The 27,440-nt window shown below is 47.2% G+C and overlaps 1 protein-coding gene across 1 annotated transcript in view; it reads left to right on the top strand.

Annotated features, from left to right (window-relative positions):
* The first annotated feature begins 6,125 nt into the window (after positions 1-6,125).
* DAPK1 (death associated protein kinase 1) overlaps positions 6,126-27,440 on the top strand; it is a 180,496-nt gene continuing 159,181 nt past the window's right edge. Inside the window, 2 exon segments of the mRNA XM_032477475.1 lie at positions 6,126-6,263; positions 7,122-7,291. Coding sequence (XP_032333366.1) covers positions 7,230-7,291 — 62 coding nt within the window. The 5' untranslated portion in view covers positions 6,126-6,263; positions 7,122-7,229.

Below are 27,440 nucleotides of genomic sequence, written 5' to 3'. Positions count from 1 at the left end.
TCCATGCCATGGGGTCTTAAACCTGGGGTCCCAAACTTCAGGGGGCCAGGCAGGTACTGTTAAGTCCTAATCTTTAAACCCACGTGCAACACAAAGGCTGTGAGTCTGGAGCAATGGTGTGAGAAGGGGTTGGAGAGGTTCTTTAAATAGCTCACAGCTCAGGAGGAGGTGTGCAGTGTGCCTTTGCTATTTTGTTTGTGAATATTCTATTCTGTAATGGAAACAAGTAAATAAATGGGATGGATGAAACTCACAAGTTGTGTTGAGCGTAGATAAGGAAGTTAGTAACCCATTAGACCAAGACAGCAAATATTCACGACGCACTTTACATACAGGAGGCTTTTGAGGCACTCAGTATTCATGAGATCTAGTCCACTCATTGGTGGTGCCCATTCTGGCCCCGAGAAACACAAGGAAAACCCACAGCAGCTCATCAGACTAACGGGCAGTCTATAAGCACTGGCCGGGCATACTTGCCCCTCTGCATTTGCTCAGGTTAATATGCTTCTATTCCCTAACATTCTGCCCTTAGCTCTTTTCTTTTTAGTCCTGCATCCTATTCCTGTGTGACCCCATCTACTTTCATGCTTGAAGCCCCTCTGGTGTACACCAGAATTACTCTCGGCTATCCTATAGGTACCCAGCTCCACCTGGTCATTATCTAGATGCCCATGGGCACCGCATACTTTGTATCTCCATGACTGACCTCATCTTGTCTTCCCCTGATCAGCTTGGGCATCTGTATTTCAGCTTACATGGCAGCAATATTCACCTAGTCACTCAACCAAAGAATGGGATTATCGCCTTGACTCTGTCCTTTTCCCCTAGTACCAGGTCTTCTGATTTCTACCTCCTTAAAGTTTCTCATTGTTTTTCTCTACCCACCATCTCCAAGGATGTGCCAGATTAGCACTAATCACCCTGGGTATCAAAGAGTCTTCAGAGTGAAGACCCAAGTGCTGAGCATAATGGACAAGGTTGTCAGGATCTGCCTTGGTTTACCTCTCCACTCTGGAAAACTACTGCCAGCCATATCAGTAAACAAAGGATGCTGTGGCCATCAAGTCATCAGCTGCTACCAACACCCCTGACAGTGAGTGGAGGGAACTCAGGATGCAGACAAACAGGCAGCCCTGCCTCTGCAGCCACCCCAACAGTGCCCCCTGAGGGGACTTGGGATGGGAAAGAACAGGACACTGGCCCTAGACAGCTAGGTGCATATCAAAGGGATGATTTCAATGAGCCTGAATCTTTGCACCTTCCCATACATAGAAAAGTGCTAAATTTCTTAACTTGAGACATCTGATTTTCTTTAATTAACAGTAATCTTTTCGATGTTCCCACTACACGGTCTTTGTTGCAAAAACTCATATATCCTGGCTTCTACCTTGCCACTTTGGAGCAGTCCCTCAGAGTGATCTGAGAGGCTTAAGTCCTCAGAAATGTCCGCTGAATAAAACATAACTCTCAACTTTGAGGCTGTGCATTTATTTCAGTCAACACAAGTTTTGAACACCGTGCAAAGATCCTTCCCCTTTCTACTCTTATCTCTTGACATGTCACTGCCTGAGCTCTGATGACTTAGATTCCTGAATGAGCCATTATCTTTCTCACATCCTGTTTTCTTCTCTCTAGACGTCCTCCTTTTCCACCCCAACCACCCCACAATCCACCAGCCCACTGCACACTATTTTATTTTGCTAACTCTTAATCTTCTTTCATATGTTTTAGTAGGATGTCAACTCCCTTAGGAAACTTCCCTGAAACCCCAGCCTCACCCCTGTCATCACCCTCCATCCCTGGCCTTTATCTGAATTAAGCGCCCTCCTTTTGCGTTCCCACAGCAGGCTGTCAGGGTTGCAGAGGGAAGATGATAGCACAGTCAAATGAGGGTGAGTCATGGAGGTGTGGGTGAAGTGCAACGGAACCACAGGGATGGGGGCAGGAACCCCAGGTTAGTAACACGGAGCTGCCACCAACTCTAGGACCAGAGAGGCTAAGAGAGAGAGTGGTTACCAACACCTGGACAGAGAAAGTCACAGAGAAGAGTTTACCTGGTGAGGAGCAGTGACCTTTGTTTGCTAGAGACTGAGGCAAATTCACAGTGAGAAAAGCAAGACAGTAACTAACCCTGAGCTCATTCTCATCCTTCTCCTCGACCTCATGCCAGGTTCCCTGTTGGCCAAATCAAGCTGCAGCCAGAGGACAGGGAAGCACAGTAAAATAATCTTACAGCTGAGCCTGCCGACCTGTAAGGGTGGAGAAAGGTAGCAAGTACATCTAGAGAAATACACGGATTCTGTCTAGCATAATCACACTTGAATGGAATTTAGTCTTTGGTCTCCCCCATTGGACTGAGTTACTTGTGGACAGAGGATGTTTTATTTATCTTTGCAACCTTAGTATAGACTAGACAATAAACACCCTAATATAGATTAGACAATAAATGCTTATTGATTGATTCAGAGAATATGGCAAATTGGACATCACTTGGAGGATTATCTTTCTGATCTTGCCACGTGCTTTCTGGAATCCAGGGGGAAATGGAGCATAGAGTGAGCTCTATAATTTTCATTGTCTGACAAAAAGAGAAACATCATTTGGTCAGGAGAGATGAGTTCTCTTAGTGCTCAATGCTGAGAGGAACTGGAATCCATCACGTGCCTGCCTATATATGAGGCACTCAGCTGCGTAATGGCCGTATCGTCAACAGAGAAACCACAGGTGCAGAAACGTTCTTCATGGGGCCATTTAAAAATATGAGCCATTGATAAAAGCCAAAGGCATGTTGTGAAAAAGGAATCCAAAGGTGAACTGAGCTAGTGTGTCCCACTTTGGTTGCTCTTAGAACATCTTGCGTAAGAAATGGTTAAGCCTCAGACTTCAAACCTGACCCCCTAAAAATATCTCCAGTGCAGTCTTTTCTGGATTCTCTCTTTTCTCATCAGCCAATAGATGAAAAGGATGAACTGAAAAATTCAAATGCACGGAGGAACCATGGATCCATTAGAGAGAGCAGAAGCCCAGGTCCATAAATGACTACGTGGAGTGGAGCTGTTTCTCTAGTCCCTGCAAACATCTGTGCTGAGAGCAAGAACTAAACCTTTAATGCGATAAACCTTGGAGATCTACTGAGTTTCATAGCAGCAGTTATTTAACTCTGACTAATGCAGATATAAAATAATGTCCTTAATTCTCCACCTGAGTCTGTTTTAATTGTTATCACCGTGATTATCATAGTCCACAGTCCATGTCATAATCAGGTTATTTTCACGGAAGTCCTTTCCAGCTTGAATCTCCTAATTTCAGGACTATAGTATTGTTGTCTTCCATTTAAGAGAGACCCCTCAGAGCTCTTCTTGCTTGGAACATTATAGAAAATATGACCCCAACATTCTGATGTGATGCGTTATCTCTTAAGACTCTCCTAGCAACTCTAAGGACTATATAAGGATCAGTTATTGTCTCCCTTTTGCAGGTGATAAAACTGAGACTAAGAAGCTTAAGCAAGAATAAAGTGGGAAAAAAAACCCAATTAATTTACAGTGTTGTATGAAGATTAAGCAAGAGAATGGTTTAGTCTGCCTGACATCTGCTACATGTTAAGAGTTCAGTTTTCTTATAAGTTATCTATTGCCTCGTAATAAACCAACCCCAAATAATGACTTAGAACAGTAACAATCATTTATTCTGCTCGCAGAACTTGGGCTGTGAAGACACAAATAGCTGGGGGTTGGGGATGGGGCAGGAACAGCTGGCTTCCTCCGGTTTCTCTCTTTCTGTGGTCTCTCCACATGGTCTCTCCACATGGCAGCCCCAGGGTAACCATGGCAGCTGAAGGCTTCCAGAGTGAGTGGAGAGAGCAGGAACAAGAGAGCAAGAGAGAGCAAGAGAGAGCGAGAGAGAATGTCAGGCAGAAGGTCTAACACCTTATGACGCAGCTTTAGAAGGACATCACACCATGTCCCTTCTACCACATTTTCTTAGAATCAAGCCACTAGGGCCAACTTATATTCATGGGGAGGAGAATTAAGACTCTGGTTCTTCATTAAATTTTGGAGCCCATTTCCCTTTCTAAAATGCTTGCCTGGGTGGGGAACAGTATAGTTCAGTGGTAGAGTGCGTGCTTAGCATGCACAAGGTCATGAGTTCAATCCCCTGTACCTCCAATAAAAATAAATAAATAAGCCAACCTACCTCACTGCCTTCCCCTCAAGATAAAATGTTTGCCTAACTTAGTGCAGATGTGAAGTTTAGGGGTAAGGGACACAGCCATGGTCATTCACAGCTACGGTTACATGGTTCAACCAAGATTAGATCCAATTTTGTGACTCACAAGCTCATTCTCTTTTTCGTTATTTCAGAAAATCTCCTGTGATCAGCATGTCGAATAGGGTAGGTAAGACGTGTTAGTCCCCTAACGGAGCCCTCTCGTGGCCTTGGAAAACGCACGTTTATTTTGCAAGAACCGTATTAGCTTTGTACATATTAGTCTTCAAGCAGTCATCCATAAGCACCTTCCGAGTTTCCAAGTATCTGTGTTTATAATTCCCCCACCAACAGATGTTTTCATTTTCATTTCCCCCAGATGAATCACAATTTTTGTTGTTATTTTTGACTATATTTCTCGCTTCTCGAGATCCTTTTGTGTTAATGCTCAACCCTGCCTCTCAGGTGGGATACTACCTCCCCATGTGGAGTCTTCCCTTGATTCTATCATCAGGAATCCGTGGCTTTCCTGTGGTCCATTGAATGAAACGGTCTTTAAGAGGAGTGTCTGACATAAGATCTGAGGGGCTTTTTTATTTTTTTCTAGAGGCCAAAATCTCTGCAGTCTAAAATTTCTGTTGAACTAAAGAGAGTTTAAACCATCTTGTTTTAGAAAATCTGGGAATTTGAACAATGATACGGATCTGGAATCTCAGAGGGTTCACATACCAGTTTTAGTAACTCCCGGCAGTAAGGTAGATTTCCCCGTAGGAGTTTTTCTCTGTTTAGGAATCCCCAGCATCCCCGAAGGGAAATCATCCTTTCTGTTCCCCCCACCCAGGGCTTGGTGGGGGCATGGGGTAAGAAGTAGAGAGAAAAGATAAAGGTGTCCAGTAGATATGTGGTCTCTGTGTAGACCAGTACAGCCCACAGAAATATAACTGCAAGCCACATTGGTACCCTTATATTTTCTACTACCTTCATTTTAAAACTAAAAGGTGAGATTAATTTTTAAATAATGTATTTTATTTATCCCAATATATCCAAAATACTATCATTTCAACCTGCGTTTAATAGAAAAAAAGTCAAGAGAGATTTTTCATCCTTATTTCCCTACCAAGCCTTGGAATCCAGGTGTATTCCACATTTCTTGCGTGCCTTATTCGGGACTTACCACATTTCAACTCATCAGCAGCCAACCATATGGGACAGCATACGTAAACCCTTCGTTCCTGTTGCTTCATTGGGCCTCTGAGACCTCAAACCTTTCTTCTCTGGTTTCATATTTTCATAGTTCAGATGTCAGCTCCAAATACCTATCCTGGAGATGGGTTAGAAATCCATCTAATGCGGTCCACTGCGCCCCGTCATCCCGCAGTATGGTCTCCATAGAACTGGTCTTTTCTAAAATGCTCGTTTATCTGCTTCCATATCTATTGTGTAGCTTCTCCACCAGAATGCAAGTCTCCCGAGGGCAGGGGCTTTTTAAAACCTATTACAGTCTCTAATTTCCCGGTGCCGAGCACCGTGCCTGGCCTGTGTACACATTCGCAGGACGCTCTTCTCCGGAACCCCGCCGAAGGGGGCAGCGTGTCACAGGTGGGGCGCCCACGTTGCGCGCGGCCGCGCCGGCGGCGCTCCCCGCGCGGGTGTGGGGTGAGTGGGTGTGCGCGGGGGTGTGCGCGGTAGAGCGCGCCAGCGAGCCCGGAGCGCCGAGCGGGGAGGAGCAGCGAGCGCCGCGCAGCACTCGCAGCGCCGGCCGGGCTGGGCAGCTCGGAGGTGGGTGGGCCGTGTCGCCAGCCCGCCCGCGGGGTCCCCATTGGCCGCCCGCCGGCCGCCCTCCGCCCGGAAGACGGCGAGGAGCCGAGGGGCTGCTCCAGAGCCGGAGCGGGAGAGCCCAGCCGAGCCGACGCAGGGGCGGACGCGCGGGGTCCGCGCCCCCACTCGCTGCCTCCCTGCGCTCCCGCCACCACCCGGCTCGTCCCCGGCGCTGGCGCCTACCGTCGGCCTCCGACAGCGCTCCGGAGGGACCCGGGCAGCTCCCGGGCGCCCGGGTGAGTGGCCGCGTGCGGCTCCCCGGCTCCTCCCGGGCCCCGCCGCCTGCTTTTGCTTTCCTGGCCGCGGCGCGGCGGGGTTTGTCCGGGCAGTGCCCCGAGCAACCGGGAAGGCCGAGGCGGGGGGAAACTTGACGGCGGGGAGAAGTGGGATAGCAGCCCGGAGGCGGCCCCAGCCTCGCGGGCCGGGTGGGAACAGGTGGCGCGGGCCGGGCGCTTTGTGTCGGGGCACGGAGACTCGGGGCGGGCGGCCGCGCCTCCCTCAGCCGCTCCCTTCCCTCCCCTGCTCCCCCGGGCGGCCGCACGCCGGGTCGGCCGGGTAACGGAGCGGGAGTCGCCAGGAATGTGCTTCTGGGGACTGCTTGGCTCGAGGGAGGAGAGAAGGTGGCCGCGGCGGCCGGAGACGTGCGGGAGCCGAGAGGTAGCGCGGGGGCTGCTCCGCCGCTGCAGGCAGGAGAGGGATGCTTCGAGCGAGGCGCGTTCCACCCGGGCGAGGGCTTCATTCTTCCGCGGCGCCTCTGGAGGTGGGGAGCTGGGTGGGTGTGTGTGCAGAGAAAGGGGAGGAGGGGAGGCCAGCCACTTCCGGAGCGGGTTCCGATCCGTGCTGAGCGCCCTGCTTTCGGGGACGCCAACCTTGGGGTGCGGTTGTGCCCGGCCCCACGCGTGCGCCAACGATGCGGGGCTGGGGGCGTCTCTGGTCCGGGTTTAACAAAGAGTGCTCCTCTCCACCCGGCTGGGAGGAGCTGCTCCGGAGAGGTGGTCTTCAGCGAGCGTGTCTTAGAACTGTGGAGGGGTACTTCCATTTTGGGTTGTTATTTCACTATTATTATTGCTGTTTTGTTTTGTTTTTTTTTTAAGGACTGGAGACTGATGCATGAGGGGCCCACGGAGGCGCAGGAGCGGTGGTGATGGTTTGGGAAGCGGAGCTGAAGTACGCTGGGCTTTGGTGAGGCGTGACAGTTTATCATGACCGTGTTCAGGCAGGAAAACGTGGATGACTACTATGACACCGGCGAGGAACTTGGCAGGTACAGAGGGTGCCGGAAGCGCACGCTTCTGGGCTGTGGGAATGCATAATATCGCGGGCAGTGGGCGGAAAACAAATGCAGTTTGAATTCAGGCGTCTCCCTCGCCCTTCCAGGAGATGTGCAAATTACAGAGAGAAGAGTTTCTAACTCAGCTAGGACTGGGGACCAGAAATAAACCACCTAATCCAAGGGGCCGAGGAGTGGAGAGGCAATTTCAGTGTTAGATTATGATGCAAAGTGTATTGATCAAGACCCCTGTACAAGAACAGATTTAATTGCAGTAATTCGTCAGCTTTTGCCCTTCTGAGACAATGAGGCAAAAGCTAAGCTATAATTGCAACTCGAGTTAGCTCTTAAGTGTGATTTAGACAGCGAGTACAAACTAATAGATAGGCTTTAAAAAGCTTAACACTTTCCCTCTTGCTGAATTTTCAGAGTAACGCGCACAAATACCGGTAGGTCACACATGGGGACTTGCCAGATTTTGATGTTGGGTTTGATTTTGAAACTTCTTAAACCTGGGATTTAATTACCTAGTTGGTGTCAGTGGTTGCTTTGGTTTCATTCACAATGTTCAATTTTTGACAAATCCCTGGTGGAGAGCCTAATATGGCTATCTGGATTCAGAGCATACTTCCATTGCTGCGGGAGCTGGGATTCTGAATGTGAAGCCTTTCCGTGCTAGGCGAACAAAGAGTGATTTCTTGGGAGCATCCAAGGGCTGGATGGGTTTCTCCTTGACTCAGTATTTGACAGGGTGGGTTGTGCTCTGGTCTACTTTTAGCCGAAAACCCAGTTTTCACACCTAAATTTAAATTCGACATAAGGAATTAGACCGCTGTGTATTTGTATTGTGAGTAGACAGACGGATCTTTAAATAACCCCCAAAAGTAGGTATTTATTTACATGTGTATCAAAATATATATTTTTCCATACACATCTGATGTCCTGGCTCAGTGCTTCATTTTTCCCCACGAAAAGGAAATTCAAAAACACCCACACCCTAGATTACCTAATGAGAATTGTGAAAGTTGAGTTTAAGTAAAATTTTTTTCAGGTTCAAGTAATAGCTCAGAAGGAAAGCAATCTTTTAAAAATTACTGTATCAGAGTATTTCTGTGGACTCAGAGCATCACTGGGAGCTTGTGGTTAGGACGAGCTTCCTGTATATTGGAGATTTACTGAGTGAGTGAGTGAGTAAGAAGGGAAGCTCTCCAAAAGCATATTTCACAGATATGTTTAAGGTTCGGGTTTAAGAGTATGTGGTTGAAATACTTGGTTTAACTAAAATTAAGTCGCTTTATTCCTGTGGTTTTTAGCGAGATGAGTGGTACATAGAGTTTTTCTTTGGGAGCAGGTGAAAAAACATATTTTAATTCTGTTTGTGTAATGTGGCCTGATTCTATAAATTCTCTCATAAAAACGGATGATTCAAAGTAGGTGAGATGATTGCTTTGTAGATTAAGTATGTTGACCTTATTTGCATTAAGATCTTTTGATAGAATTATGTGTTATGAGAAGGGAAAAAAAAGAATGAGGCCGCCCTGTGGCTGGCAGGGGAGTTTGTGATCTTTATTTCGTGGGTGTGAATCTTTATTTCGTGGATGTGATGACAGGCCCTCTGCCTCTATGATGGAAAGTGGTTTGCCCATTTGTCACTAGCATTTTGCTTTGATTTTTGGCTCTGTCTACATTTTTGTGTATAATTTTCTCTCCACTGTGCAAGTCTAATTGACAAATTGTTTATTGAATAATTTAATTTATGTGACCTGTGAATATGAAAGAAGTGCTCTGGAAAACCTAGTGTTGGGGATTTTTAAAAATACAGTATACATGACCATCTGACTGGTGTATCTTTTGTTTTTGCCTAAAAATGCGGTAAATGGTTGATTTTTTTTTTTGAAGTTTTTTTCAAGTCCAGTGAATTTTATGTCTGCCAGGAAATAGGCACTTCTTGAAAACAAATGCTGACATTGGATGGACATTAGGTGGACCCATAGGAAAGATATTGTTCTGTGTGTCGCTGAGAGATTGGGAGTGGAGGCAGGAGTGTGGTGGCCGAAAATGGAAATGGGCAGGTGCTTAACATCAAAGCAAGGTTGGTCTAAGCAGTGAGTTATAAACAGAGCATCAGCTAGGATTTAAGACTTCACTTACATATCTTTAGCAATAGTGAAAAATAGCTATTCACTTACCTTGTAAATGTGCTGAGACAAAGTCCGTAGCTAGAGGAGGGAAGATGGGTATTTAAATAAGTAGAATATAGTATTAGATTATTACTCTTGTTACTTTACTTTTCGGAGAACAGAGAGTGTGTATGTACAGGGTTGAGAGTGTGTGTGTGTGCCTGTCTGTCTATGTTAGTGTGGGTACCGCCCAAGACTACTATAAAAGCTCTCTGTCAACTCTAAAGAACTTTCTAAGGTATTATGATGATTGATAGAGCAGACAGACCACTGGACAGATATTCGGGTCCAGAGTTGGCTCCACAACTTGCCAGCTTTATAACCTGTAATAGGTCACTTATCCTCTCTGACCGTCAGGATCTTCATCTAGAAAATGAGAGGCTTATTTCATGACTGTTGTTGAATATCAAGTAATCTAAGACATGTAAAAGTATTTTCTCAGCAGTAAAGAGTCAAACAAAGACAGATATCATCTGTACGACTGGAGGAGACACGTGAGTATTCCAGGCATGCTAATAACTTGGTTTGCAACTCAATGTTCTGTTAAGTGTCTGTTTACCATTTTGGGAGAAAGAGTCATGGGGGAGACACATTGCTGACAGCCCTGGGCCTCTCCACTCTGATTCTGAGTAATGAAGCTCTGGCCTTGAACTTGCACATCCTCCAAGGGGAAACCAGTCCCTGCAGTGAATGGGACTGTCGTCTTTAGAATGTTGTTTGGTGACTTGTGTTAACTCCAGGAGGCCCGTTGGGTCTCACCCTTTATTCCAGGAGGTGGGATGAAGAACTGCTTCCATCACATGTAGTGGTTTCTGGGAGGAGTTCTTATAAAGGCAGATTTCTCCGTGTGCTATGACACTGGGTCATTCTAATGCCCCAGGTGCCTTAGCGTCTCTTATCAGTTGGCAGTTGGGGCAGATGCAGGCTGGCTTGTCCCACCGTTGGGCTCCAGTTACGCCCGTGGCTGTGGTTCAGCCTAACCTGTGAGCCTTCTGGGCACCTCTCTGAACACCGCCTGCCTGAGGGACTGGCCTTCTTTCCTCTTCCACTGTCTGACCTGACGTGATCTTAAGACCTGGGTCCTCCCTCCTGAATAAATCTCTACGGTGCTCTCTCCCTTTCAGAAACCAAATGACTTGCTGTCTGAAGCACTCCATCAGTCATGACCACAGACCACCCGTCCATGCTCCATCCTTGCTTTGTGTTACTAATATTCTTGTATTGCTCCATATAGCCAGTTTGAAAGTGCCATCAGGGTTCTCTCTGCGTTCTTTTCTCCGAGGGGTGTGCAGTGTGCTGTATAATTCTAGGCAGAAGTTTGATAGATGTCTGAATAAGCCAACGCAGGCCGGCAGGTATAATATTGAGACCAGAATGTGGATGGGAGACACAAATGGTGATGCAGATGGCGACGCCCATGGAGAGGTAGTGTGTGGTGTGGGACAGCCAGGCACCCTCATTTGGGAAGTGGGGAGACACCTGCCTTTGCGGGGTGTTGTGAGAATGAGAGGCAGTGGCTGCCTCAGATATTATTTTAATAACCTCTGTTCCCCATGACAGCATTTGCAACAATGCATACTCATTACTTACTTGATTATCTGCTTTTCCTCTCGGCCTGTCACAGGGTTGTGACCTTGGACTTGCTCATCCTTTTTTTATCTCTTCTGCCTAATTAAGTGTGTGATACTAGGTGCTCAATAAATGCTTGCTGATGGAATGAATGGATTCATATTTGTAAAGCGTAGTGAATACACACACACACACACACACACGCACCCACCTATATATAAATTTACATATGTGGCACCAAGTAAGTGATGTCTAGTGGGGATGATCTTTGGATTAAAGTCTGCAGCTCATCAAAATAAAAGCTGTTTTTGCCGTTCTCTGTGACTGAGCAGTAAGATGCACCGCACAGAATCAGTTTTAAGCAAAACAAAGTATTTTACATTTGTTTGGATGGTCACTGGAAGCTTATAATTCAAAGTTAAAACATTCTCATTTTGGCATAAAATCTGTAGGCATTTGAATTGATGTCAGAAATGGTAATAAACCCCTAACGGTCCGGGTACCTCTTTTAGTGGGTTTACTGTGAACTTACAGGACTCAGTGCTAGTCTTACCAGCAGTCCTGTGGGGACCGGGAGAAGAGAGGCTTCCAGCGTGCTTTCTCCTTGGAAGTGGGAATTGCAGGTTCACGCAGTTGACTAGTGAGAGCGTCCTGTAAGACTGAGAGTTGAATGTGAGGTTTTTCTTTGCATTTTTGCTTCCGCGTGCCCTCAGATGTTTCCTCTGATAGGAAAGGCTGCAAAGGTTTAAGAGAGAAAAGGTTCAAATGTATGTTTTAAAGGTAGCGATCAGGGATTTTAAAATTAACTGCATTTTAGGGAGGTCTAATGAGGGTCTTCTAGAATGTGGAAGGAGGGCACGGTGACAGTGGTGAGTGGCAGTTGGGTTGAATGCTTGCTTGCTCACATCTGGACCACCTGGGGACGTAGAAAGTAAGTTCACTGGGGCCAGGAACGTAGCACGTGGAGGTGCTGAATGACGGGGAAGCTGAGGCACCCTGAAGCGGATTTCTTGGTCCCCCAATGTCCTTTTCCCCTAGGCTTGTGTCTCACCCAGCTACTTAGGAACCTAAGGGCCCCACAGCATTGGTGCATCGTGACAAAGCCTTAAAAAATACAATAGCTTACAGAGTTGTCTGCTCAGATTAATTTCAATAATTGCAGTACAGGGTTACATCAGAAGAGGTGACATTGTCAGACATAGCCTCTTGTTTCCCAGCAAAACTGTAACCCCTGGAAGGCAGAGACCATTTCCTTCTGGCATGGGGGCTGTTGCAGGGGTGGTGTGTGGATACCTTCGGATATGGCATGGTAGGGGTGGGGGGAGGGGGCACGAGGTGAGCGACAAGGTCAAGATTACGTCGTCTGACCTCTGGGACGCCCTGCAGGGGAATGCAGTGTGAACCTTCACCCCTAATTCTAGCCAACTGCTACATGTATCTAACCTAACCAAGCATTTTGTATGCAATAAAGCATGACTTTAGTGGAAACGTATTTCTGATCAGGAGACAAATAAAGGCACCTGCTGGTGGAGGGGAGAGGCTTTCTTTGGTGGAGGGCAGCCCAGCACCCTTGGGCACTTAGACCTAGAAGCAGCTGAGTGGTCAGCGAGTCCTTCCTTCTCATTTCATCCCATTGGCCCTTAGACAGGTCACGTGGCTTTTTTCAAGGCAGCCAGTCAGTAGGTCGCCAGAGATGGACCAGACCCCCGAGCAGGTCTGTTTTCATTACGTTCCTCACACACGTAGGATTCGGCAATTATCATTCTTTGGAGGTGAAATAACGTTGCTATTTAAGAGAAGCGATCTGGGCAGCCGCCTAATGCCGGTCTGCTTCCATACCTGCTTTGAAGAAGATGGTCAGGAGTCACTAGGACCCATTTCATGGCAGGTTTTCATCCTCACCCCAGCCCAAGGGTGACCCTTGGCGCTCAGAGCTCCCTCGGGCACTTGACGACGCACACGATCTCCTTGCCTCTTCTTTTCTGAACAGCTCGCGCGCCCTGCAGTGAAGAATGGGGCTACTATCTGCCGCAGCGTTATTCAAGCCCCAGAGTTAATAGGTTAGCTTTTTAGAACGTTCACAGAACATTTTCATTATTATTTAACCTTGGAGTCATGGCGTAAGAGCCTTGCCTCTGCCCAGTAAGCCACACACTAGACGACAGCTTCCTTTTCCATTAAGCGGCACGTCTGTCTGGTTTAGGGCTGGGGTGTGATTGAGGCTTTGTGCAGAAGGTGATACTTCATTGTTTTGCTTCGGTTTGTTGTGCTGAGTTATCAAAACAGAAGGCATCCTCCCTTGGCTTTGAAGGAGATTATATGGCAGTATAATGGTGTATAATAAATCCAATTTATCACTTTGTTACCATTGTGAATGAATTCCTTTAAATGTGCAGTTAGAGTGGAGGAAAGAAAAGATCGACAGTTTTTCTACCTTCATCTAACTCAAATGGGTTTAAAATAACTTTGTCTCACGAGTCAGTCTTTCTTAGCTAAAACAGAAAGTGTCCAATCCCTGTTCCAGGTTTAATGTACTAAAAGGATTTTTACAAGATAAATGTCTAAAACCTAAAATAGTTTGTCTTATTTTCAATCCCAGTCCAAAACAAAACCAAACTAGAGGGGAGGGAATATCTCAGTGGTAGAATGTGTGCTTAGCACACAAGAGGTCCTGAGTTCTGTCCCCAGTACCTCTATTAAAAATGAATCAATAAACCTAATGACCTTCCTCCAAAAACCAAACCAAACCAAAACAGCAACAAAAAAAACAAGCAAACAGAACCCCCCCCCCCAAAATTAAGAAAATAAAAACAAAAAAATAAAAAAACCCCAACAAACCGGACATGTGCTTATAACTAATCTCTGGTGATAACTGACACGTGTGATTCTCAGTGACTCTTGTTTATCACTTCCGTCTTTTTGAGGTGACGTTGGGAGCTTGTGTGGCTTAAAGACCACACTGCTGTCACTTAAGTATGTTGCTCACCTCTGAGAAATGACCACGGGGCTTTCCCCTGTGTCCTACCTGTCGACATTTCAGTGGTGAGCTTGAGAAATTTCATTCAGTAACATATGTTCAGAGACGTCAGGAGAAGGAGGCAGGAGAAATTGTTGTTCACTTTTTCCTTTTAAAAAACCTTCAGCTTTGGATGAGGAATGTACAGTTTGAACAAATGAATGCTGTGAGCTGCTGATCTCTGGTGTTTGAAAAGTTTATACTCATAAGCCCAATGGTTTGCAGCTGGGAAATTTGACTCTGTGTGGACTCTTGTGGGACATTTTATTTTCTGGCAAAACTGATTTTTCTTACTTAGATATAGTGTGGTGAATGGGGCTGGTTTTTAAGTAACTCAAGTACAGTTGTTAGTGTAAATTTTCACCTATAAGGAATGAGCGAATTTCCATTTTTTCTTCCCATTGTTGAACAGTTTTTTCCTATAGTTTATTGTTTTCTGCCTTTACAACCATGTAACCTTTTCCTTTTTAATGTAAAAAGATTGTCAGGAGTTTTGAGACCTTACTTCCGTCCTACATGTTCCTGTTCCTGGTGCCCCAGTATAGAATTTTCCAGTTGAATAAGAAATGTCAAGGGTGAGGGTATAGCTCAGGTGATAGAGTGCATGCTTGGCATATACAAGGTCCTGGGTTCAATCCCCAGTACTGCCTCCAAAAATAAATGAATAGGTAAAACTAATTACCTACCCAACAACAACAACAACAAAAAATTTTAAATAAAAAAGAAAAGAAATGTAGGAGAAATAATCAGTACCTTTTTTGGTCCTATCATGAAGAGGGTCAGATTTCCTCTGAACTGCCTGTGTGTCTGCCCAGCAACACATACCTTATCTACGACCAGGAGGGTAGACACATTCAGGCGATGGGACAACATAGTGACAGAAGGATTCCTTGGAAGAGGTCAGTACTTAGGGCTGATTCAGTTCTAATGTTCCCACCTTCCTTTGAGAAGATCTTCGAAATCAGTTTGCCTCCTCTGGGTAGAGCTTGATTTTTTTTTTTTTTTTTTGCCATCTGTGGTTTATGGGTAAGCAGCAGAAATATGTGTCTCTGGGAGAGTGATGAAAGGTTGCAACCTTTTGAGTGTAATATTTAATAGACTGAGAGTCGCAAGCTGCCTCCCTTTCCAAAAAACAGAGCTATGGGCCGCCTAGGTATATGAATACTCCAGAGAAGAGACTTTTCACCGCTAACTGCTGTGGTTTGAAATGCTAAATAGCACATCATGCCCAGAGGAGCTGTCCTTAGAAATGTGGTAAGCCAAAAACAAAAGAAAACACTAAGCGGTTGTTATCTTAAAAGTACTCTTTTCCTGGTATATAAATCAGTCTAATTGAAAACAGAGCCTGCCAGGGGCTTCTTCTGTAGACCTGGGATGTGAATATAGAAAGCTGTCTTTCTAAATGTCTTTGCCACTCAGGGTGTCTAGACTTAGTAATGCCAGAAACTTCCACCAAATTCATCCTCAGGAACTCCTCTGGCCTCGGGATGATCACGAGTTTGTTTCCTTCCCCTTTTCCTGGCTGGCTTGCACTTCTTCGGAGACCAGGAGTGCAGAGGCCCCAGTGTGCTCAGGACAAGGCACCTCTGCTCTGTTTTTCTCCCTAATGTCTTTTTCCACATTGTACATTCGGAATGAGGTGGAATCCACACCTGTCATCCCCTTTGAGGGAGAACCTATAATACGACCGCTGAGACCCTGCTCTAGGCATTTCTTTGCCAGGTCATTCAAACGAGCTTTGGAATAGAGAGAAGGTATTTACAGTTCCCCATTTAGAATCGATAAGGGTTTGTTCTGAGCTTGGTCACATATCCTCTCCCGAGCGTCAGGCAGCTGGTTCAATTGTTTGGGAGAGGAAGTGAATTCAAACAAGAGGAGTATTTTCCAGGATGAAGTTTTATCAGCCCTGCTTTCCTCCGCACCCCTCCTTTGGCACAGAGAGACAGGAGAGGTTGGCCAACTCAGCAGCGGACAGGCGAGGGAAGAGGCATGAAGTCCCTTGGTTTTGCTAAACTTGATTCGGGCATTGAATGAGTATATCGTGTTTATGAATAGTACCAGTTAATCTGGACCACCTTTTGTAGGCCTCGTCTTTGGAAGCAGTATTCTCTTTGCTGCAGATTATTTAAATCTTTTAAAAAATTCTTTAAAAATTACCTGCATTAGAGAGGTTTTAACCTGGAGAAAAGCAGAGTGACCTGGCCAGGGGAGGTGCCAGGATAGCAGAGTAGAGAGACTCACAGCTCACCCTCTCCCACAGATACACCAAGAATTACATCTCCAAACCCACTGAATCGCACAGAACACCTGCTGAACTCTGGCACAGTGTCTCTCGCTTCAAAATACAGGAGGATTCTCACAAAATCTGATAAAAGCAAGTTCATATTGTACAGCACAGGGAACTATACCCAATGTCTTATGGCAATTTACGGTGAAAAAGAATATGAAAACGAATATGTGTATGTGCATGTTCGACTGAAGCGCTGTGCTGTACACCAGACATTGACACAACATTGTAAACTGACTATACTTCAATTTAAAAAGTGAATAAAAAGTGACCTGGCCAGTTTCAGCCTGTAGCCGTCTGTGGTGCACATCCAGGGCTGGTCCCTCATGCAGGTCCTCCCTCTGATTTCCTACATCCCTGAACAATTTCTGGTAAGTAACTGGCCTCTTTGTATTTTTTTTTTACGCTTGGCTTATCCAGGTGGGTGATTCGTGGCCCTCCCTGTGGATGGTGAGTTTTCTGGGAGTAGAGAACATGGCTTTTTGTGTCTCTTACGTTAGGTGGGGCTCAGCTAAGCCCACAGGAGGCCTTGTTTATTTGCCTTATGAAGATATATATCCAGAAATTAGAATATGGTTCGACGCTTTCCATCTAAATCCCTGTTGCCCTGAGAAAGTCACTGGACTTCTGTGCAATTCAGTTTCCTCATCTGGAAAATGGGGCTAATAATCATACCTACCACGAGGTGGTTGTGACGATGGGCGTAATATGTGTAAAGTACTTGGCCCAGTAACGGGCACACCAGTAAGTGTTGGAGAACAGGTGGCTGTTTACTAAGACAGAGCAAGAGAGACTGAAGATACTTCTAGATCCGTGTGACCAGGGTCCTGTTTTCTCTGTTTGGTCCTCATTTCCCTACCCAGATTCTGGCCGGGCTTCTCAGGGGCAGGCTGGGGGTGATGGCCCACTCTCCTCAATTCCACCCTTCCTCCTTCTCTTTTTCCCTCCTCTGTCTCCCTACCCCGTCTCTAGCTCAGCCCGCCAAGTGGGCTCATTCTATCAAGTTTGACATCACTGATCTGATCTGTCCCACAGATGCCCATTCTAGCTGGCTCGGACCCAGGACTCGGTTTATGTGCCAGGGCTCCCCCCGCTGGTCTGCCCCATAGTGTGGTGGTCAATGACTCAGAGTTCCTCAGAAATAAATTAGCCAGGAATTGTGCCGTGCATTTGAATGTGGGCTGCTGGAGACGGTTTACAGGGATGCCATTGCCAAAGCGCACCCCAAACGCCCCAGGAAAAGGGAGGGAGGAGCTCATGTCAAGGAGGGGATATTAAGATGGGAAGACGTGTGTTCTGGGGAAGCCAGGACAGCTAAGAGCTGCATGACAGCTGGGAGTTAGCTGCTCCGGGAGAGAGCTGCTCGGAAATGCTCAGAAGGATGGTCCTCCTGGCGTGATTAAGAACCCGACGTATGTCGGCACGCAAATTCGTGTTAAAACGTGGCAGACTTCAACTTCCTGGAAAGTCGATTTTGTTTTGCCAGCTGCTTTTTAAATGAGAAACCATCTTAAACAGCTGAATAAGATGCTAGGAATTGCATCAGAGGAACAAATCATTGGTTTTTTGTTCTGGATCTTTATGGAGAAAGGAGTGTGGATGAGTGTGTGGGCCCTCAGTTCCTGACCGACATGAGTTTGCTGCAGAAGGCGAGACGTGCAGGCAGGTCTGAGCCTCTGTTCGTTTCTGACACGCACTGATCTGAGATGTGAAAATGAGTGTTTGGCTAAGCCAAAGTTGCCTGTGCCAAGAAAAGCCTATTAGATTGGTGGCTGAAAGGCTGAATTGTTCGGATTTACTTAATGGCAAGGCTCTGCCAGCTGCTGGGAGTGAATGCCCACCAGCTGCTGGGAGTGAATGCCCACTTACGTGTTTGAGTGCATCCTTGTTCCCCGGACGGGGGGCCCCATTTGTTCGGGGAACATGGCGCTGCAGGAGGGGCCACTTTAAAAGGATGCTTGGGAGGGTCTAGCTCAAGTGGTAGAGCACACGCTTCGCATGCATAAGCTCCTGGGTTCAACCCCCAGTGCCTCCTCTAAAAATAAAAATAGATGAATAAACCTAATTACCCCTCCCCATCAAAGAAAATATATGTAAAAGGATGCTTCCTTCCTTGTTCTTTGGGACCATTGGGTAGAAGGTATCTGTAGTTTATAAACAGTAACATTAGACGCTCACAGATTTGAAGAGGAAAATGCCTGGAAATTGGGTTTATAAGGTGAGTTCGGGTGACATATCAGGGAGTGACAATCCTAACGATAAACAGACTCGGAAATGCTCAGAGGGGCGGTCATCCTGGTGTTATTAAGAACCCTGAGGTGTATCAGCACGCAAATTCATGTTTTAACATGGGAGCCTTGAGCTTCTGGAAAGTCAGTTTCGTTTTGCTAGCTGCTTTTCAAATGAAAAATAGACTGTTACACAAAAGTATCATGTGAACCGTAATATCCACCCATCGGACGTGTTCATTCGTCCGGGTTGACTGGACATCTGAATGATAGGGCACTGGCTGGGGTGTCGGGCAGGACCCTTTATCTCAACAAGTTCCTAACCAAGCAGGGCAGGCAGACTTTACACAACCATGGTAGTTGAAAGCCTGAGTAAGAAGAAATAAGTATGAAAAGCTGTTTTTGGAGTTCAGGCAAGGAGAGGTCATTCTGACTTTGGAGGGTTCATTCATTTATTCACTCATTCATTCCGATTCTTGTGGGGACATAAAAATGTAAGCAGGTGGGTACCCGAGCGGATGTGTGTGTGTGTATGTGTGTGTGTGTGTCTACCCATATATTCCCTGGAAGAAACTGGAAATCAGACATGAAGAAGGAGACAAGGAAGCTGAGATTTACTGGGAACCCATTCTAGACTAGGGCCTGGAAATAGGTACTGTAATCCAAATTTCACAGATGAGAAAACCAGGCTTCAGAAAGACATTGGCCTCAGACAATGTGTTTAAAATGGTGGCGGCAACCATTGGACACCCCAGATTGCTAAGCCATGACCGGAGATTGGGTGATGGGTGGTGCGGCTCGCTTTTTGGCCTGTTCCTCTGCCACTGTTGTGAAAGGGAAGCTTCAAGAACTTGAGAAGGTCCAGCACAGCACCTGGCTCACGTGATGCGTCCAGTGCACATTTCCTTCCTTTAAACTGGTTCTCAACCTGGGCTCTAGTGACAGTTTGGTCGGGGTGATTCTTCGTGGTGGGGCCGTCCTGTGCCTTGTGGAATGTTTAACAGCATCCCTGGCTTCTGCCCTTCTGGATGCCAGGAACATCTCCCCCCACCCCCACCCCGACCCATTGAGAACCACGGGGCTCCAGGACCAAACAGGGAAGTGTTAACAAATGGACTAGAGATTGGAGCGGGTAATATGCAAGGAGGCTCCTGCACCCAGTGAGCAGAAAAAGTGCCCCCGAAAGAAGGTATTGACCTTGGGTGTCCAGAGTTGGGGAAGGAAGAGAGCAGGCTGCAGATGGTGTGAGCGAGAGGGCTGGGCAGTTGTTGTTTTCCTCTGGCTTTTAGGTGCTGACCCTAGAGTGGGCGGGTCTGCTGTGTCCCAGGGGTGGGGGTGGGGGTGGGGAGGTGGGGTGGTGGACGATGAGTAAGACCTGGAGAGACTTCCGGATGTCACTCGCTGGGTGTGGTTGCCACCCACGGCCAACATGGAAGCTTTTGCCCTGCCTCTCCCTGCTGAGCAGCTGCTCTGAGTCATGGCTCCGACCGAGTTCCCATCCCTGCCTGACCTCGGTCCATCCTGCTCTCTCCCAAGGGTGGCATTCTGCTGTCATTTCCATGACTGTTTTTAATCTGCTTAATAGCTGTAGGGGTTTTTGTGTGTGTATTTTTGTGTGTGTGTGTGTGTATTTCTAATTTTCAGTCAAAGCTGGATAACTCCTTGCTTTTTATTTGCTTTTTGTCCTCCGAGGCCCCCGGTTCCTGCCTCTCCTGCAGGCTGGATGGCGTAGCAGACTGTGTGGCTGTGGGGAACCCACATAGCTTAGTTACTGCCTCAAATAGCCCCTCCTCCTAGCGGGGGTGCTTTTAAAGATGATAGGTCAGGTCTCAGGACGTGGCAGGAGGTGTGAAGGATGCTCTCTGCTGTGTCCCAGCTCCCTGGGGGAGGAGCACTTGTATGGAAGTCACTTGGTGGGGAGGCTTGTCACTTGGCAGAGGGTGCGAAGGGACCAGGGCTGATTGGAGGGCACTGTGGAAGAGGGAAATGTGTCAGCCAAGGTGCTGGCAAGAAATGAGTCCACTGCTGATGGTCGAGGTGAAGACGGCCAAGTTCACACTGCCTGGGAAGCAGATACCACGCCTTGGGCTGAGCTAGAACCACCGAGGGGGGCCACCAGCTCCTGCCGCTTCGGAGAAGAAACACCCTGACTTCTCTCTCCTCCTCCCTGCCAGTGCCCCTTGTTAACCCCCTGCAGGATGCTGGGGTGGTGTAGGATGGGGGGCAACCTCCGGCTGGCCAGAGAAGAGCGAAGAACAGATTGAAGGGAAGGGGTGTGTGAACAGAGGGAGGAGACGGAGAATAACTAGGAGAGAGGTGTCCATGAGGGGCAGTGGGGAAATGATATCAGGTTTGCTATGGAGTTGGTCCCCTCTGTTGGTGCCGGTGATCAGAATCTACACTATCAGTATGTGGGACCCTCCTCTCTACTCTGAATACCGAGTTTATATTCCATTTCCCCCAGGAAGTCACTCCTGACCATCCCCTTTCAAAGGGATGCCCTCCTCTTGCAGACTCCAGGGCATTTCCTCTTTGGCACAGTCATCTGGCAGTTAGACTCTCCACATCGCACTGCTGGCTGTGTCTGTGTCTGTGTGTGTCTGTATGTGTGTGCGTCTGTGTGTATCTCCCCTAGATTGTAAGCCTCTTAAGGTGTCATAGTTCTTTCCTTTCCAGCATCTTGCAAGGAAAGTGTTGCCGATAGATGCAACAGGTGTTTCAGGTTCTTGTCCTGTCCCAGAAAGAATTCAGAGGTAAGACATAGTGGTTAAAAAAAGTAAAGTGAGGATTTATTAAGGGATGGATAGTACACTCTCAGGGGAGAGAGGGCAGGCTCAGGTGAGCGGCTGTCCTGAGCTTCTTTGGCAAGTTAGTTGCACAGGGTGTGAAAATGAAAGGGCGGAATATTCACTGGGGAGGGAAGGGTTTGGAATATTCATTGGGGAGGGAAGGGTTTGGGGTCGTAGTCCCTGATTATCATCCCAACTCCACCTTCCCAAAGGGAGGCAGGATTTTTGTCCTTATTTAGTCTGGATTGGAAGTGTCATGGCGTCGTTTCATGATGGGTGCTTCTCATCTGCAAGGCTAATTTTATTGAAATGAGGGCATAATGAGCAAAAGGTTACATTCGGACACTGGAAATTCCTGCCTTTTCTCACCTTTCTTTGTTCTTCTCCAGGCCACTTGTCATCCCAAAAAGCATGATCCCTTATCAGCCCAAAGGTTCCTGCTTTTCCTTCTCTGCCCAGGAACCCCCGGTGCTTACATGATGTGTGGTTTCCTGCATTTGGCCTGTGCCCCTCCTTTCTGCCCAATTCCTGCCATTTGGTCTGTGTCCCCCTTCCTCTGCTCATATCTAGCTGTCTGCCTGCTCTAACGAAAGTACCCCAGAAATACGTATTGTTTGATAATCAATTCTTTTAACTGACCATAATCACAAAATTCTGAAATGAGGGACTGTATCATAGTCCCCCTGAGTTTTAAAGGTGGACAGGTAATCACTAAGAAGTTCCTTAAGATACGTCATATCTTTTCATCCTCAGAATAGCCCTGAGAGGGGACAGCCACATAGAGGTACAAAGTAGCTCCCAGTTGCAACTGGTCACTGGAGGGTAGGATGTGGGCAACACGGCCATGTCCTTCCATTGTTGTGTACTGATGATGTCCACCAAATCTGTTGGTACTTTTTAGTTTGTTACCTGTTCTCATTGTCATGTATATTTTAAAATTTGAAAGTGCAGGGGAGTCTCTACTTTAGTGGTTGACCCCATTTCAGTTACTGAAGGGGAAGGAGGTTACCAGAGGCAGTAGGCACCAGGTGCTGATTTGCTGGCGTGACAACGAGTGTGCTCCTTCGAGAAAGCAGCACGTGTGTGTGTGCCGAGCCTGCGAGCAGAGGCTCTCTTCAGCACAACTGTTTGCCCTGGAATATCTGCAATTTAAAAGTGGCAACAGTATGGGACTTGATTGAGGTTAAACCTTTTTTGCCATCGGCAGTCTCCCTGCTGTCAGTCAGTCCTGTCAAGTTTGCTCCCTTTTTAACGATGCTGGAAAACTGGGGCTTCCCAAAGCAAAAAAGGAAGTCTTCAGATAGAATTGACTTCTTCCCCAGTAAATTTTAATTGATTCTAGGGCGAGTAGAAAGGTCTATCGTGTGTTCTGAAGGATAGGATTTAATTATGGTTTAAAATTAGTTCTATAGGAAGCGGTTGGAGTTGCACCCAGGGAGAAGAGACAGAGGACTCTAGGTAGAAGTGTGTAAATGGACTGATGCGAAAATGGGCTTCTGCCGATGAGGGTTTGGGAGCGCTGCCAGCCTTCCAACAGGGTGTCAATCAGCCTCCCCACTCGGGGAGCAGGTGGAGGACCTGCCAGCCTCGGGAGCCCTGCTCTGAGGGGCACGGGAAGCTGGAACCAGAGCAGTTTTCATTGTGTTGGAGCTCCTGTTCCTCAGATGGCACTTGTTGTGACAGCAGAGAGGTCACAGGCCAGAGGACAGCGGCCCGAAAGCCAAAGACAAGCGGAATATTGTTGGAAGCAGGTATTTAAAAACCAGGCACCGTGGGGTGGGAAGAATCAGGAGACTGAGAACAGCCGGGGTTCAACTGTTCAACTTTATAGCTGAGAGTTTGTTTTTTTGATCCCTGAAGGCAGATGAGAAGTGGGTTTTTTCTGCTGCTTTTGCAGACTGGGAAACCAGAGTTTAGAGAAATTAGGCTCAAGGTAGCAGAGTTCAGTTCAGTTCATTGTGACTAGAAATATGTGTATGTGTGTCTATATACACACAGTATAAGTATATCATACATGCATTTACTGTAAGTTTAACTGATATAAAGGGTGTATAACAGTTCACAAATAATAAGAAAGTATGCATATTCATTATTACAGATTCCTTATAGCCAATATATAGCCAAATGTGTTCATTGATTTTTGCTCTTGCGACCTATGGTTGATGATGTTTTGACAAACGGAGAAGCGTCCCAGTCTGTTTATTGTTTTTCCAATAAGTGTATTGTTGTTAAATCTGACACGTGATCATCTTAAATCGACCCCTCTTTCAGCTTCAGCACTGCTGATTGCAGTAGTGCTGTCTTGTTAGCTTTTGGTGTCATTACGGGAATTGGGACACTGTTTGATTCTGTATTATGTAGCAGTGGCTGTGTTTAACGGGCAGCGCACAAAATTCCCTGTGAAATGAGCAGTGGCCTTCGGTGAGCGGCTCAGGGCAGGCTGGAGCTTCCCCGGCTCCGCTGTTAATGTCTGAAAAGGCAAGTGCTAGCCTGTCTTACTCACTGTTGAGCCCAGTCCCAAGAATGGTACCAAACGTGTGGCTGGAGGCTCAGTAAGTATTGTTCACGTGGATGAGTGAGATTTCAAAGCTAGTACCAGGAGCCGGCTCACGGGACTTGAGTTTGTACCCTATGAGGACAGCGTCTTTGGTGGGCAACGAGGAAGCTCAGGGAAGATGGGGCACCAGAGACCATCACTGCCATCAGAACCGGCAGAGAGAGCCCTGCCTTCTGGGGGGATGTTAGTGCTCGGGCAGGGACACAGAGAAGAGGAGCAAGGACAGCATCTCCTTCTGTGTCCCTTTCTTCCAGCTCTGTTGAGTGTAGCATTTTTCTTCCCCATCTTCTAGGAAAGGCAAGATCTTCTTGTGTGGTGGTGACTTCCTGTCATCATCAGTGCCTAATGTGGGTAACCAGTTATGGGGAACAAGATAGATAGATAGATAGATAGATAGATAGATAGATAGATATATCCCTTTACGTCTTCTAATATGAAACAGGTCATAGCCACACGGCACGGAAGTCGGAGAGAATATTCAGGGAAGGTGCCCCTCCTTCCATCCTCCAGTCACCAGCTCCTCTGCTTCTTGAGGAGCCCTCCAGGTATAGGCCGTGTGTATTTAAGTCAATAAGCTTATATGTATTTTCACTGTTTTTACTGAGATGCCATCGTATCATACACATTGTTCTACACTGTTTTTTTCACCTCACAACATAGTTTGAACATTGTTCCATTGCTGCACAAAAAGAGACACCCCAGCATCTGGCCACTACTGTCCAGTCTTCTGTTCCTCTAGTCTCTCCTTTTCGCAAATGGTATAGAAATAGAGCCACAGCAGGTGTACCTTTTAAGTCTGGCTGGCAGGATGCGTTTGGCATTGATCTATGTTGTTGCTCTATGAGCTCATCCCTTTTTATTGCCGAGTAGCATTCTGTTACATGAACACACCGCGGTGTATCCATTCACCAACTGAAGGACATCCAGGGTATTCTAGTATCCATATTTTGACTCAATTTACCAATGGGTGGAATCATTATGGGACTAACCAAGTATACGTGGTATCGTTTTTGAGGGCAAAGCGTTTTGAACAGCATCCTCCGAGATACCGTGTGTAATTGTGCACGGAATGGTCCTTTAGGTGATAATGGTAGTGGTGGTGTCGCTGTGCCCAAGTCTGGTTGACATCTCACAACTCAGCCATCCTTATTCTCTGCTGTTCTGTCACAGGAGTGACATGCTTTCTTTGATGTTGAGGCCAATTAGAAATGTTCTAAAAGCACTTCTCTGAAAACTCAGAACCCAAACTAAACCATCTCCATATGCTGTTTTTCTACTTCAAAGACAGTTGGAGGATCGTTGGACACAATCTCTTCCCATTAGAACAGGGGAAGACTCTTGGCCATCGAGGGCCTGGGAGGAGGGGAGGGAAGGAGCCGCCTGAACGGAACACGTCGGTCTCAGGCAGGCTGTGAAAGTAGATGCCTGGATGGTGGCAGGCCAAAGGCATCATTAGTTGTCTGGACGGATTTAGCTGAAGGAAACAGGAGTCTGTAAACATTTCACGAGAGCAAAGCCTGGTAGACGGCTCCACCGAGGAGAACTGGGGTCTGTGTACCTCACTGGCTGGTTGTCTCATTTGTGACGACCCTCCGCCTCCCTAGGCAGGATTTGTTTGTTTGTTTGTTTGTTTGTTTGTTTGTTTTCTAGGATTTTTTTTTCAGTCTCCCAGTGACTGAAAAAAATCCAAGAGGGGAATTGAGGAAACTCATTTTTTGACCTTGACTATTGTGTGTCCTTGGGTAGACCACCTCCCCTCCAGGTCCTCCTTGCTAGGATGGGGGGGCTTGGAAGGCTGGGCCTCCTGGGCTCTGACGGTGATCTCACCCTCTCAGAGCCCAGCCCCTATTTCCTCGTGGCATCTGCTGGCATCTGCACGTCCGGAAGCAACAGCTCAGTACTGCGAGGAAGCCCCGGCTGCTGTCGCTGCTCAGCAGGCATCGAGGGCGACGAGCTCTGGTGTGGGACAAGCCTGGGCTGGCCGAGCTGACCCTAGCAGAGTGCAGATGGAGCTTGCTCCCCCTGGGGCAAGCCTCTCTGGAAACTTCCCTGACGCTGTCTGAATCCAGGCCTGTAAGGAAGGTGATCTGGCAAAAGATCCCCTGAGCCTTTGAAAATCCCTTATATAGACGTGCACGCAATACTGTCCTCCAGAGCACCAGCCTCGAGTTTTCTCTGGACCGTTTCCAAGCACTGAGCTGCTTTTTGAGCTGTCACCGGCTGCATTACTGGGGCTTACCTCATGTGGTCATTTCACATCCTCACTGTTTTGCGAGTGACATTTAAAATACTTCTCCTTTGATAGCACGCTATATTAAGCCAGGAGAAACTCCTTGGCCGGGAAGGGTTCCTTGGGCTAACATCTTATCTGCAAGTGATGTCTTATCTGCAGGTGATTGCTTGCTGACCAGAAGGCAGAAGTCACGAGTCCTCCTCTGCTGCTGCGTTCTAGTGACATTCTGGTGGAAAGTTAATTTCAGAAGCATTCCCTGTGCACTGTGCACCCCCACATTATTTCATCCACCTGTGTGCATAAATATTTTGGGTTTCTTGGAGGGGAAGGTAATTAGGTTTATTTTTATATATAAAAAATATATATATTTTAATGGAGATACTGAGGATTGAGCCCAGGACCTTGAGCATGCTAAGCAGGCACTCTACCACTGAGCTATACCTCCTCCTGCCCCGATAAGTAGTTTGAATTCCATACATCGATATATCAAGCCACATTGGTACAGAGAATGCTGATGATACTAATACAAATGTGCCGTGCGTGGCTGCTATCCACACGGTGAACCCTCTCCTACACTAGTGGTCTCGCGAGAACTTCAGCGAGCCTGTTTGTGGACACTTTGTCCATCTAAGCTTATTGTTGGAATGCGTTGTCTGTTCCCTCTTTCTGCGATGCTCTTCCCCCAGAGAACCACATGTTAACCCTCACGTCGTTCAGCGTTTGCTCATGTCACTTTCTCACGGAAGCTGAACTTTACCACCCTATTAAGATCACCTCTCACCCCACACTGTACCCCGTTTCTGCCCTACGTCTCCCCCAGCACCTAGCACTTTCTAACATACTCCTAACATAACCTTACCTTTTTAAAGTGAAGGATATTATTTATTCTCTGACTCTTTGGGCGGAGATCTCTGTCTCTCTTAACCCAGGCATCTAGAACAGTGCCTGCCCGACACATAGTAGGTCCTCAGGAAAAAGTGATGGAGTGAATGCATGCATGAATGGCATCGCTGATTGGTTACTTGTTTGTTTTCATCTCTGGACTGCAAAGCTGGGGGAAAGGCCCAGGTTGCACTGGAGGAGACGGAGCTTTAGCACCACGTGGACTGCAGCCCACATCCCTTTTCCTGCCGGGACAACGGACTGCATTGAGGCTCCCTGGAGCAAGGAAGCCACCTGCCCCAGGAGGCTCAGGCTGGCCCCGGGGGAGCCCAGCAGGAGGGGTCCTGGTCCCCTGCCCTTAGTGTAGGGCACATCCCCTCTGTTGCCCTGGGATCCGATCTC

This window comes from Camelus ferus, chromosome 4, assembly GCF_009834535.1.
Source record: "Camelus ferus isolate YT-003-E chromosome 4, BCGSAC_Cfer_1.0, whole genome shotgun sequence".
In the NCBI taxonomy this organism is placed as follows: Eukaryota; Metazoa; Chordata; class Mammalia; order Artiodactyla; family Camelidae; genus Camelus; species Camelus ferus.
This window is presented reverse-complemented; position numbering and strand designations above follow the sequence as displayed.